Source organism: Eschrichtius robustus, chromosome 16, assembly GCF_028021215.1.
Source record: "Eschrichtius robustus isolate mEscRob2 chromosome 16, mEscRob2.pri, whole genome shotgun sequence".
Lineage (NCBI taxonomy): Eukaryota > Metazoa > Chordata > Mammalia > Artiodactyla > Eschrichtiidae > Eschrichtius > Eschrichtius robustus.
Genome location: NC_090839.1, coordinates 21,254,952 through 21,268,032, shown reverse-complemented (window position 1 = coordinate 21,268,032; position 13,081 = coordinate 21,254,952). Strand labels below are relative to the sequence as shown.

Below are 13,081 nucleotides of genomic sequence, written 5' to 3'. Positions count from 1 at the left end.
TTCCCTGGAGATACGATATAATTGGGCTATTTAAAAAAATTAAGGAGGGAGAAGCAGAAAGAGCAATGAGGTGAGAGAGATGGAGTTGGGGAAGCAACAGGAATTCAAAAAGAGGAGTGCAGGGCGTTTGGGGAGAGGGGAATTGGGATAAAAGCGAATACCTTGGAGAGTTCCTGGGCAGCCAGGCTCTGCAGGGTGGAAGGGAGATGGGGTTCCTGGGCCTGCAGGGAAGCTGCAGGAGGAGCTGCTGGGAGAATTCTGGAAGCAGAATTAATGAAGAACAGGGACCTGGCACAGCTGTGGTCTGATGTGTTCATGAATGCAATGGGGAAGTTCAGGGTCGTGCTTCTGGACCAGCAGTATCCTTGCCTTGAGTCCCTGAGATAAATTACTATGGGGATGGGAGGGCAGGGAGCCCACAAGATACCTATGGAGTGAGAGAGCTGACAGAAGGGGAGGAAGGGAGAGGGACAGAGGGCAGTGTACACAGGCACAGTCTGGAGCTTCGATGGAGAAACCTTGCAGACCCATGTCTTCTTCACATTAGATGAGGTAAATGTAGTTCTCCATCCCTTGGAGGAAATCTAGTACATAAATGTCTGCTCCTACATGATGAAGAGATTCCTTTCCCACCCTCACGTTTCAGAAAGACTATGCATTTTTCAAGAGGATTAACTGTAGCTTATCCCTGGTTTCTTTTTGTTTGCTTAGTTATTTACTTATTCTTCACTTTTTAGAGCAGTTGTAGTTTCACAGCAAAATTGAGGGAAGGTACAGAGGTTTCCCATACACCCCCTGGCCCCATACATGCATAGCCCACCCCCATTATCAACAACACCCATCACAGTGGTACATTCGTTACCATTAATGAGCCTACAAGGACACATCACAATCATCCAAAGACCATAGTTTACATTAGGGTTCACTCTTATGTTGTATGTTCTATGGATTTGGACAGATATATAATGACATGTATCCATCATAAAGATATCATACAGAGTATTTTCAGTGCCTCCCAAATCCTCTGTGCTCTGCCTCTTCATCCCTCTCCCCTCCCCAACTCCTGGCAACCACGGATCCTTTTACTGTCTCCATAGTTTTGCTTTTTCCAGAATGTCATATAGTTAGAATCATACAGTATGTAGCTTTTCACTTTCACTTAGTAATAGGCATTTAAACTTGATAGCTTATTTATTTTTAGCATTGAATAATATTCCATTGTCTGGATGTACCACAGTTCATCTATTTACTTACTGAAGGACATCTTGGTTACTTCTCAGTTTTGGTGATTATAAATAAAGCTACCATAAATATCTGTATGTGGGTTTTTGTGTGGACATAGTTTTCAACTCCTTTGGGTAAATACCAAGGAGTGTGATTGTTGGATTGTATGGTAAGAGTATGTTTAGTTTTGTAAGAAACCATCGAAAGTGGCTACACCATCTTGCATTCCCACCAGCAATGGATGAGAGTTCTCTATATTTATGTGGGTCTATTTCTGGGCTCTCTATACTATTCCATTGATCTATTTGTCTATTATTTCACCAATATCACACTGCCTTGATTACTATAGCTTTATACTAAGTCTTAAAGTCAGGTGGTGTCAGTCCTTCAACTTTATTTTTCTCCTTCAATATTGTGTTGACTATCCTGGATCTTTTGCCTCTCCATATAAACTTTAGAATCAGTTTGTCAGTATTCATAAAATAGCTCGTTTCTGATTGGGGTTGCATTGAATCTATAGATCCAGTTGGGAAAAACTGACATCTTGGCAATATTGAGTCTTCCTATCCATGAAAATGGAATACCTCTCCTTTTATTTAGTTTTTAAAATTCCATCCATCTGAGTTTTGTAGTTTTCTTCATATAGATCTTGTACATATTTTGTTAAATTTCCCTAGTATCTTCAGTTTTATCTTCTTACGGAAGAAAAACAATTTTTCTTGTTCATTCTCTCAACAAATATTTGTTGAGCTCTTACTCTAGGTGCTGGATACCCCAAATAAGAAGACGAACAAGATTTGCCCACATAGAGTTTATATTCTAAAGGGTCTGAAATCATTTTTCTGGCACACACCTAATACTAGATATAAGTTACATATGTCCAGAGACATCTGGGTAGCTGATACGAGTCTCTGTCAAAAACTCCTGCCCCCCCCAAAAAAAAAACAAAAAAAAAACTCCTGCCCAGCTCAGCCATGTGCCCTGGGCATGGAGGCTCTAGAAAAGAGAAGATTATAGCTTCATGTCTGGTGCACCCTTGGCCATCTTGTCCTCACAGTCATGTGGACATCAGAGATGCTAAGAGAGAAACTGGCCTCTTTGTATTATATAAGCCAAGGGATGAAGATTCTCTCTGAGATGGAAAAGTCTGTGGCCCAGCCCAGCCTGGGAGCCTTGTTGTCCAGAGGACAAAGCATAAAATATCCCAAGGGAGGATGCTCTGGCCAGTTCTGAGGATTGAGTAGAAGCCAGGCCGGCTCTCCTGACCCCTGTAATCATCACATATTGACCAGGAGCCTATGTCACAGTAGCTAGAAAGTTTGTGGTTCCTACTCCTCTACCCCTCCAGAGCTGATAGTCTAGTAAAAACACAGACAAATCCATACACAACTACATTATGGTGTTAAGTGTTCTTGGGAAGGTAACAGAAAGCGCATGAGAAGGGTACCTGGCCCAGCCTGGGGAGGCTTCATGTAGGAAGTGACACTTAAGCTGAAACCTGGTTAAGAATTAGCCAAGTGAAGTGAGGGCAGAAAAAGACAGACAGAGGGAATAGCACACAAGAAGGCTTACAAATGCAAGAGAGAGGGTGGTGCATGGGTGGTCCTGAAAGGGTCCATGGCGGTGAGGACGGATGATGCCAGGAGAGGTGAACAGAGGCCAGATCATATACAGCCCAAGTGGCCAGTGGCCTCCTCCTTCCTTCCCTTCCATTAAGTAAAGATTGAATACCTACTGTGTACTGGCTACCATCCTCGGCCCTGTGGGTACAGCGATGAATGCGACAGGTGCTGTACTGACCTCACAGATCTCCCAGGCTGGCAGGGGAATGAGCTTACAGCAGGATGCTCAAGGTCAGCTTGGAGCCCCTTGCTTTCCTTTTAAAACTGAGGTATCATTCACATACTACAAAATTCCCTCTTAAAAGTGTGCAATTTGTGGTCTTTAGTACATTCACAAGGTTGTACAATAATCACCACTAACTAATTCCAGAAAAATTTCATCAAAAGGATACCCTGTATTCATGAGCAGTCATTCCTCATTCCCTGCTCCCTTCAGCCCCTGACAACCACTAATCTACTTTCTATCTTTATGGATTTGCCTATTCCGAACATTTCCTGTAAATGTTCGGAATCACACAATATGTGGTGGTCTTTCATTACTGGCCTCTTTCAGTTAGCATGATGTTTCAAAGGTACATCCGTGGTGTAGCACATATCAGCATTTCATTCCTTTTTATGGCTACATAATATTCCACTGTGTGACTATGCCATATTTCATTTATCCATTCCTCCATTGATGGATATTTGGCTTGTTTCCACTTTGGGGCTATTGTAAATAATGCTACTGTAAAATCTGTGTACAAGTTTCTGTGTGGACATACGTGTTCATTCCTCTTGGGTCTATACCTAGTCGTGGAATCACTGGGTCATATGGTAACTCCATGTTTACATTCTGAGGAACCGCCAGACTGTTTTCCACAGCAGCTGCACCATTTTACATTCCCACCAGCAATGCATGAGAGTTCTGATGTCCCCACATCCTTGCCAACACTTGTTATTGTCTGACCCCTCTTCTCGAATGGGCCCTGGAGGGGGGCTGCCTAAGGGAGAGCAAGGCCTGGCTCCTGGGGCCTGGGCCTGGGGCTGTGACTTTGAGCCCACCCTCCACCATGGCTGAGTCATCGCCCGGGATCCGGGGGTGAACTTCCTGCCTGTGGGATGGGCTGCACCAGTCCCTGCAGAAACCATTAGACTTGACTCCACCCCCAGCCCAAGGCGGCTGGGCTTCCCTAGAAGCAGCTATTTCTGGCTCTTTCTGCTCCAGGGATGAGCAGTGGTGGGTAGAAAGGTTGAAGCTGCTCGGTGGAATGATTTGGGAGGTGCAGTGCACTGAGGACCCGAGACAACCTTGACTTGGGAGGAGAGGAAAGAGGCTGAGAGTGCTGGCCCTTCTGGCATGGTTAAAGCAGTAGGCTGGGCCCCCTGCAGCCCTGACAGCACCCTGAGGAGGGGCAGAGGGGGAGGGAGGGCCAGAGGAGCTGGTTTGACCAGGCCCCAGGTGCTGGACCCCATGAGACTGAGCAAAGCAGAGCTGGGATGTGAGGAAGGGGAGGAAACAGGGCCAGCGGGGGGCACGATTTTCCATGGAGGAGGTGCAGCCTAGTGGGTGGGGTGCAGCAGCCGGAGGCCGGCCATGAGGATTCTTGGCATCAGGGATGGGGTGGGGTCTGCCTAGAATGGAGAGGCAGCAGGAAGACAAACAGAGGAAGTGGTGGAGCTCAGGCTCGAGTCAGCCCCCGAGTTGCCACTCATTTGTCACGGGACCTCAGGCTAAGTGTTAACCTCCTGCCCCAGTGTCCTGTCTGCAAACTGCTCTAACAAGAAGGTTCTGGGATGACTGTTAGCGATCATTGTCTTTATTATCATGTACTGAACACTGAACTATTGGCAGTGGTCTTGACCTTTCGTCTAGCTTTTTGTCAATGGCTTTCTTCACGCTAATGTCTGCATCCATCTTACACATCTCTTTGCTGCCCACCTTCCCTTCCCCGGGTCCTTGTTTGGCGCAATTTTAGCGAAGTGGTTAAGTGTTCAGCCTTTGGAGGTGGCCAGATCCGGGTTAAAATCCCAGCTCTGCCATTCCCAGACACGTGCCCTGGTGCAAGTCATTTCACATGTTCAAGCCTGAGCCTCAGTTTTCCCATTTGTAAATTGGGGTGATGATACCAGGCAGTTAATTTATAATAGCAGGTCATTAGTCCTCATAACTGGCTTAGGAAGACTAATGGATTTGATAGACAAAGTGCCTGGTGTACAGTCAGTGCTGGATTGTAGAAAGAACACCAAAGGTGCAGGACAGAGGGAGTGAGGACAGGGATCCTGGGTGGGAGGGTCATGATGGTGCCTGGGGCCTGGCCTGGAGGTGGGCTGATGGACTCCTACGGTCAGCTGCCATGTCTGGCTGTATTGCCACTGGAGGCTTGGGGAGGGGTATTCGCTGCTTCATTTCTATGCAAAATCCATGCCTGTTGCTTTTCAGTCCTCAAGTCACACTCTTTGTGTTGTGTCTGCAGGACTATGCACGTGTCCCCAGGGGGAGACCATGTCCCACCATCCCAAGGCCCCCCTGAACAAGCAGCTTTGTGGACCCCCAGAGCATTGCGCACTCCCTCCATTCCTTCCTGCCTTTGTTCATTCACACAATAGATTTTTTTAAATAAAAATTGTATATATTTGGGCTTCCCTGGTGGCACAGTGGTTGGGAATCTGCCTGCCAATGCAGGGGACACGGGTTCGAGCCCTGGTCCGGAAAGATCCCACATGCCGTGGAGCAACTAATCCCGTGCGCCACAACTACTGGGCCTGCGCTCTAGAGCCCGCGAGCCACAACTACTGAAGCCCATGTGCCACAACTACTGAAGCCCGCGCCTAGAGCCCATGCTCCGCAACAAGAGAAGCCACTGCAATGAGAAGCCCACGCACCGCAACAAAGAGTAGCCCCCGCTCTCCGCAACTAGAGAAAGCCCACACAGCAACGAAGACGCAACGCAGGCAAAAATAAATAAATAAAAATAAATTTTTAAAAAATTGTATATATTTAAGGTACACAATGTGATGTTTATTTATATATATATATATGTATAGAGAGAGAGAGAGAGAGAGAAAGATTAGTATAGTCAAGCTAATTAACATATCCATGTCCTCATATAGTTACTTTTTTGGGGGGGAGATATTGGTTAAAGGGTACAAAGTTGCCATTATGTAGGATGAATACATCTATAGACCTAATGTGAAGCATGATGATTACAGTTAATAATGGTGCTGTATTGAGTACTAGAAATTTGCTAAGAGAGTAGATTTCAGGTGTTCTCACTGCAATAGATATTTCTTGAGCCCCTGCTCTGAGCCAGGCTCCATGCTAGACACTGGGAACACCAGTCAATGGGGTGCCCTGCCCTCATGGAGCCCCCAAAACTAAACAAAGAACTATATAATTAACATATGCTAACTAATGACCCTATAATTATAAATTGCCATAGGAGCTACTGTGAAGCAGAAATGCAGGGTATTATGGGAGAGAATAACTCAGGCAACTCGATTGAGATTGGGGTGATCACGGAAGGCCTCTCAGAGGAGGTGACATTTCAGCTGGAATTGGAAGGAAGAAGAGGAGTTTGCTGGCCCAAGTATGGGAAGAAAGAGGGCTCCAGGTGCAGGAAACTGTGTGTGTAAAGGCCTTGAGGAGCTCAGTTTTTGTTTTGTTTTGCTTTAAGAAATGGAAGAAACCAGTGTGACTGAATTATTGGTGAGGGTTTCAGGGAGGGGGGTTGGGGGGGTGGGAGAAAGTAGGGGTGTGGAGGGTCAGAAACTAGATCTGACCTCCTAGGTCAGCGCCTAGGAGGGAGTGGGAGGATGAGGCTTCGTTCCTGGGTGTTGGGTGGGAAAGGAAGCGAGACGGGAAGGGAGGAGGGCTTGGTGAGTGGGTGTCCTGTGAATGTGATAGTGGAAGTCACGTGGCCAGGCGACAGCAGCTCAGCCCCAGGGCGCCCCCAGCAGATGTAGATTGTCCAAGGTCCACCTCCAGTAAGCAGACACCTCTGCCTTGCTGTCCCTCATCCCCCAGGGCAGGTGCAGGACCCACACCTGTGGTTGCACGTCACTGACCAGCCCGAGGTCAGGAGGTCTGCTCTGTGGGGTGGAGTGGGTCAGGTGGCAAAGAAAACACAAGCTGGTCAGCAGTGATTTCTCCCCAAAGGCAGCCGCCACCAGCTTCCTGCCGAGATGGGCTGGTTCAGCCTCGCTCGCTACAGCTGGAGACGGAGGGGAACAGATGGCCCTGCTTGGCCCAGATTCCAGCCAGATTGCCAGGGAGGTGTGGGCGGAGCGACGGGGTTGGCGCCAGGAGCAGGAATACATGAGGGGAGGGCGGGAGCCACCTCTTTGCCATCTCAGTGGGGTCTTGCCTTCATGGGGGGTTGTGGGGACATTGGCTGTGGCCTCACTGTGGTCCTTGAACCAGCAGATGCTCGGAGTTCCCTGGAGAGAGATGACCTCTGTCTTTTAGGACCAGGTCAAGGGCTCTTGAGAAATGCCAGATATCCATGATTACATCTCCAGCACCCAGCACAGGGTGGGACCAGGCAGGAGCTCAGTGGTTGTTTTTTATTTTTATTTTTAATACAAATGATAGTAGTAGCTTTCGGGCATTGTCTTACTTAATCCTCACAGCAACCCCTCAAAAAAGATGCTGTCGTGATCCCCATTTTACAGATGAGGACGCAGAGGCACAGAGAGAAGGAATAACTTGCCTAAAGCCACAGCTAAAGAAATGTGTGAGGACAGAGGGTCACTTGGACAAACTGATGGGCAGGCCTGGTGTTGGTGCTTTGGGGGCAGACCTGAGGGTGGGCGATCAGGAGAAGTGGTGGACATGCCCAGCTGGAGAGGAGAGCATGCCCTTCTTGTCTTTGTCCTCCCTGAGCCCCAGCCAACCCCTCAGATCCCCCCAAGCCAGTTACCTCCATTGTGCAAGGTGCTTGGAGAGCAAGAGAAGAGCCTGGGGGACTAGGGATATAGGATGGCTAGGTCAGGTTGAGCAGGCTGCACACTGCACAACTCCAGAGCTAGCCATTGCCATAGACTATGCTGAGAACAGTGCCCCCCGGAACTGTGCAAGGTGGTAGCCCTGTAGGTGGACCACACCATGCAGGACCGTGAAGACCAGGGTCATCAAATCTTTTCTGTAAAGGGCCAGATAGTAAATATTTTACGTTGTGCGGGCCATACATCTCTGCTGTAACTACTCAACTCTGGTGTTGTAGGGTAAAAGCATTCACAGGCAATATGTAAATCAATGAGTGCGGATGTGTTCCAAAAAATTTTAATTTATGGAAACAGGCTGCCTGCCAGATATGGCCCTTGCACCATAGTTTGCTGACCCCAGTGAAGGCCAAGGAAGGATTTTGAACTCTATTCTAAGAGCAATGTGGAACCACCAGAGGGTTTTAAGGAGGGAGTGAGAGAAGGCAACTTTGTGTTTAATTTGGCCCCTGAGATGTCTGACCATGACCCTGGGGCTGCCATGTTTCTTCTGTCCTGGTTGTGGATCACTGAGCCCTTCTGTCTGCAAGAAGAGGCTTGGCCTGGGACTCGAGGGCCTCTGATGCTTGCAGAGCAGAGGTCACTCTGTCCACTCTCCTTTCCCCCTCCTCCCCATGCCAGCTCTCAGCCCGGCTCTGGTTACTCCAGCAATGCTGGTTCACATTCCTGGCCTCAGGGGCAGAACAGAGCAGCCTTGTGGCTAAGAGCTTGGGCTTAGAAATCAGAGGGTCTGATTTCCTCCACTCGGTTGCACGTGGCTGTGAGCTGCACTTCCCTGACCCTCTGTCTCCTCTGTCTCCTGTTCTCCGTAAGAGGAATAATTAGACATGAACCCATGAAAGAAAGTGGTTCTGCATTGACCTGGGTGCATAGGAGGCGTCCAGTAAGAAGACACTGTTGATAGAAGAATCATTTTTCTTGCTGAACCCCAGAGGCAGGAAAACCTGGCCAGGCCCTGGGTGGTGGGGTCTTTGCTCCAATGAGTTGTGTCCAGAGCCAGGCTCCCAGCTAAAGCGTTAGTAGAACCACGGAGGGGGCCTTGGCTCATGACTGTCGACAGCTCCTTAGAGACGAGGATGACTTGTCCCACTTCTTGGGCTGAAAATAACTGCCCAACATTGGACTAATTACATGTCTTAGGCTCCCGTGCCACACAGAGAACACCCTAATAATTACTGCACACAAAGGCTGCTTTTGGCAGCTGATGCTTAACTTTTGCCTCAAAGAGTGTCTCCTGGACCAGAAGCCTGGTCCACCACCCACCCCCAATGGAGAACCTTCCAGAAACCCATCCTGCACAGGGACATCATGGTCACTTCTACTCTCCCAAAGGCCAGCTGTCAGGCCCAGGACAACCCCACCAGCCCGTGGACAGGCTGGGCCACGGTGATCAGTGGCTTTGCCATAGTCTTCAAACGTGGACTTGAGGCTGAGAGCAGCTACCAACCATCCTGGTAGGAGGACCCTGCGGGCAGCACTGCCTACTCCAGATGCGAGCCATACGGGTCAGCACTACATACAGGGTGGTCTGCTGTGCTCGGAGATGGAGAAGCCGTGTACTTGGACTGAGCTAAGGGGCTACCAATTAGGTCAGGGTCCTGGAAAGGTTGTTGAGGATTTACCACGTGCCAGGCCTTAAGGAAAGAGCAGCAAGTGCCAGGTCACCGTCCTGCCCTACAGAGGCAGACCCAAAGTCTACCATGATTACTCAAATTGTTACGTAATTATGGTTGTGATAAGGCTATGTATGAGATGTATAGAAGCTCTGGGCGTGCAGACCAGGGGGAGTGGCTTCGTCTGGAGAGTTTGAGGTGGGATGCACAGGATGAGGAGTGAGACAGGTGTGTGTGTGTATGTGTGTGTGTGTGTGTGTGTGTGTGTGTGTGTATCAGAGATGGATGCATGGATGTGGGTGGATAGATGGTTGGTGGATGGGTGGGTGAGTGGATGGATGATTGGATGAGGGTGGGTAGATGGATTGTAGATGGGTGGATGGATGTATGGATGCATGGATGAGGGTGGATGGATGGATGGATGGGTGGATGGATGGGTGGATGGATGGGTGGATGGATGGATGGATGATTGCATCTTCCAGGCAATGGGAACAGGCTATGCAAAACTCAGAGGCCAAAGGAAGTATGGTGGCTCTGTAGCTGACAAAAGACCATTGTGGAAGGTGTTTGGAGTTTAAGAAGTGAGACTGGAGAGGCAGGTAGGTTAGGAGTCCTGTGTACAGCTGAGCAAGCTGTGCACTGCTCTGCCCTGGGCTGGGGGGTACCAGTCTCACAGACCACAGTGTGAATGGTTCCCCCTGGAATTGTGCAAGATGGAGGCCTGCAGGCAGGGAAGACATCGTGCAGACCTTCTATGCCATAGTAAGAGTTTTGGACGTTGTTCCCAGAGCAATGGGGAGCCACAGAAGGGTTTTAGTTCTTGGTGATGGGGCTAATTTCCATGTATAATGCCCCAAAGCAGCACTGTCCAATAGAACTTGCTGTGAAGATGGAAATGTTCTATTTCTGCACTTTCTGATATGGTAGCCACCTGTGGCTGTTGACCACTTGAAATGTGGCCAGAGCGACTGAGGAAGTGAATTTTGAATTTTTATGAGTTAACATTTGAAAGCCATATGAGCTAGATGTGGCTAGTGGTTCCAGAGGACCTGACTGTATTTGGTATAAACTCCTGTCACTCTGACCCCCAGCAGCAATGAAAGCATCTAGGGCAAGTCTGCCGGAGATGTCACCTCTTGCCAGGAGGCTGGGTGGAAGCCTCAACCTCCCCTTCACAGGGGGCTCTGTTCACACTCAGGCCAAGGGTGCCACTGGGGCTTTGGGTCCAGGAGCTGGGACTAATGAAGACGGCCCCCATCCCCGCTGCTCCAGAGACCTCATCTTCTTCCCCAGCACCCGCTGGGGCTGCCGAGCAGGTATTCAGCCTGCAGAATGGATGGCCTTCCCTCTGCCCTTCACAGGTCACTCAAGCTTGTTACTGCACAGCAGAGGCAAATCTAGGAGGAAACCACTGTGTCCCTGCCCCATCACGCGGGTGGTGGGCTGTAGTGTGGAGATAGCACCCCCAGCGGGCATTAGGGGCTGTGCAGTTTGGCTCGTGTTTTGAGGAAGCCAAACTGGGTGGGAGTGGGAGGGGGCTCAGAGGGGCCAGGCCCAGCCTGCTCCTTCCATTTGCAGGACCCAGGCCTCAGTCCCTGGCATCATGAGGGCCTCACACACAAGCCAGCTTGTGTAGTCAAGTTCCTCCATTTGCTCTGCAAACGGCCACCCCTTGGTCACCCCTTCAGCCTAGAGGTGTATTTTCCCACTGCATGGTCCACCCTTGGGAAGGTGGATCTGGGGAAGAGGCCTGTGCAGGCCCTACCTTCGGGCTTGGAGCCATTTGAACAGGGAAGGGTACGATGGGCCAGAAGAGGAACCATGGGCTTCAGTGGACTCATCCCATTGGCCCCATGGGCACTGTGCAGCTGGAGGCTGGCCAGAGATGGGTATCCTAAAGCTTGGAGGCCATGGCAGGGGCTACTGCTGCTGGCTGGGAAGGTGCCTGCAGGGCTGGTGGGTTTGCTCGTTTGATGTCAGTCTCCTGCTACCCAGACTCTGAGCCACACGAGGGCAGAGCCCATGTCTCTTGCTCCTTGGTGTATCCCAGCGTCATTCCGCATGCTGGCATACAGTAGGTGCTTAAAATGTGTGTACTGACTTAATGAATGAACGCACTGAAGACTCCCTGTGCTCTGGCCCAAGTTTCTGGGCAGGTGGACTTGAATGTATTGATACGATGATGTACTACCAGTATGTGTGTGCTGACCCTCCCTCTTTCCCTTTGCCCTTGGGTCCAGGATGGGAACTAGGGCTTGAATGGGTTGGGGAGGATGGAGAACGAGGGAGGGTCCCCGTGGAAAAGGGGAGGAACTGGTCCTAAGCAAGAAGGATTGGAGGCTGTGGCTAGAGTTCACTTTGCCCTCCCACGCCCCAGCTCCCTCCCCCCTCCCACCATCCCTGAAAACACAAACACACACACACACTCACACACACACACCCACACACACACACTAGACAAAGGTCTCAGGATGGAGGGCAGTTAAAGCCTCTGCTTTAAAGCCTCAAGGCTCAGTAGGGCCAAAGAAGGGGCATTTGGCACTTATGGGTGCAGGGACCTGCAGTGTTAATAAAAATAATAACAACCTCCATAACAAGTGCTGACGTTCAAACCATGTGCCAGACACCGTGCTAAGACCCTGCCACAGCTCACCTCAATTATTCCACATGATGTCCTGGTGAGGTGGGATTAACATCATCCCCATTTTATAGAATAGAAAACTGAGGCACAGAGAGGGAAGTGTCTTGACTGAGGTTGCACAGCCAATAAAAACGGCACTTAATTTGAACCCAAGCCATTGGTCATCAGAGTGTATGCTTTCAGCGACTAGAATGTGCTCCCTCTGGACAACAAATGTAAATCGCTTAGCTCTGTGCCTGGCGCACAGGAAGTGCTCAATAACCGTTAGCTCCTGTCATTATTATGCAGAGTAAGACAGGCAGTGCTCTCCACCTCTTGGAAATCCTGGACAAGAGATCTGTGTTCTGTGCCTCAGTTTCCTCATCTGTGAAATGGGGAGGTTTTGACACTTACCTCTCACCCCTGTTGTAAGGAGTAAACAAGACTGTTTGTGTCAGGACCTGGGGGAGAGCGGGTCTTACCTGGGTCCCCCGCATCCCTGCACACCTGAAGTGTGACAGGACAGTCACTCCTGTCCCCTCTGTTGCAGTGCGCTACTTCCTGAAGAATAAGGTCAGCCCTGATTTGTGCAACGAGGATGGACTCACAGCCCTGCACCAGGTAAGGACCTGCTGGGGCCCCTGCTCCCCTGCTCTCCACCTGGACAGGTGCCCCATCTCCCTGCTTTTTCCTGCCCAGAGCCCTCAGGGAGGAGCGGGAGGGGAGCCGCAGCTGCCACATCTGAAAGGCTCTTGTCTGCTTTGGAGACGAGTGTGTCTGTTACAGACACGCCCAAAGAGCCCCGTGCCCACATGCACGGCACACACACAGCCTCCGCGGACAGGGAGCCTTTGTACACTGCGTCCTCACTGCCTGGCAAAGGGTTTGACAAACAAAGCAAGTTTGTCTGGAGCTTGACAGTTTACGAAGCACATTTGTTCACACCCACCAAGGCATCCATCCACCCCCGTGACAAAAGTGATTGACAGGGGGCTTATGTGACCTTCCTAAGGTCACACAGC

At 50.0% G+C, this 13,081-nt stretch overlaps 1 protein-coding gene across 1 annotated transcript in view; it reads left to right on the top strand.

Annotated features, from left to right (window-relative positions):
* The window catches only part of PPP1R16B (protein phosphatase 1 regulatory subunit 16B), a 71,418-nt gene that overhangs the window by 36,933 nt on the left and 21,404 nt on the right, over window positions 1-13,081 (top strand). Inside the window, exon 2 of the mRNA XM_068524101.1 lies at window positions 12,610-12,680. Coding sequence (XP_068380202.1) covers window positions 12,610-12,680 — 71 coding nt within the window. The remainder of the gene's footprint in view (window positions 1-12,609; window positions 12,681-13,081) is intronic.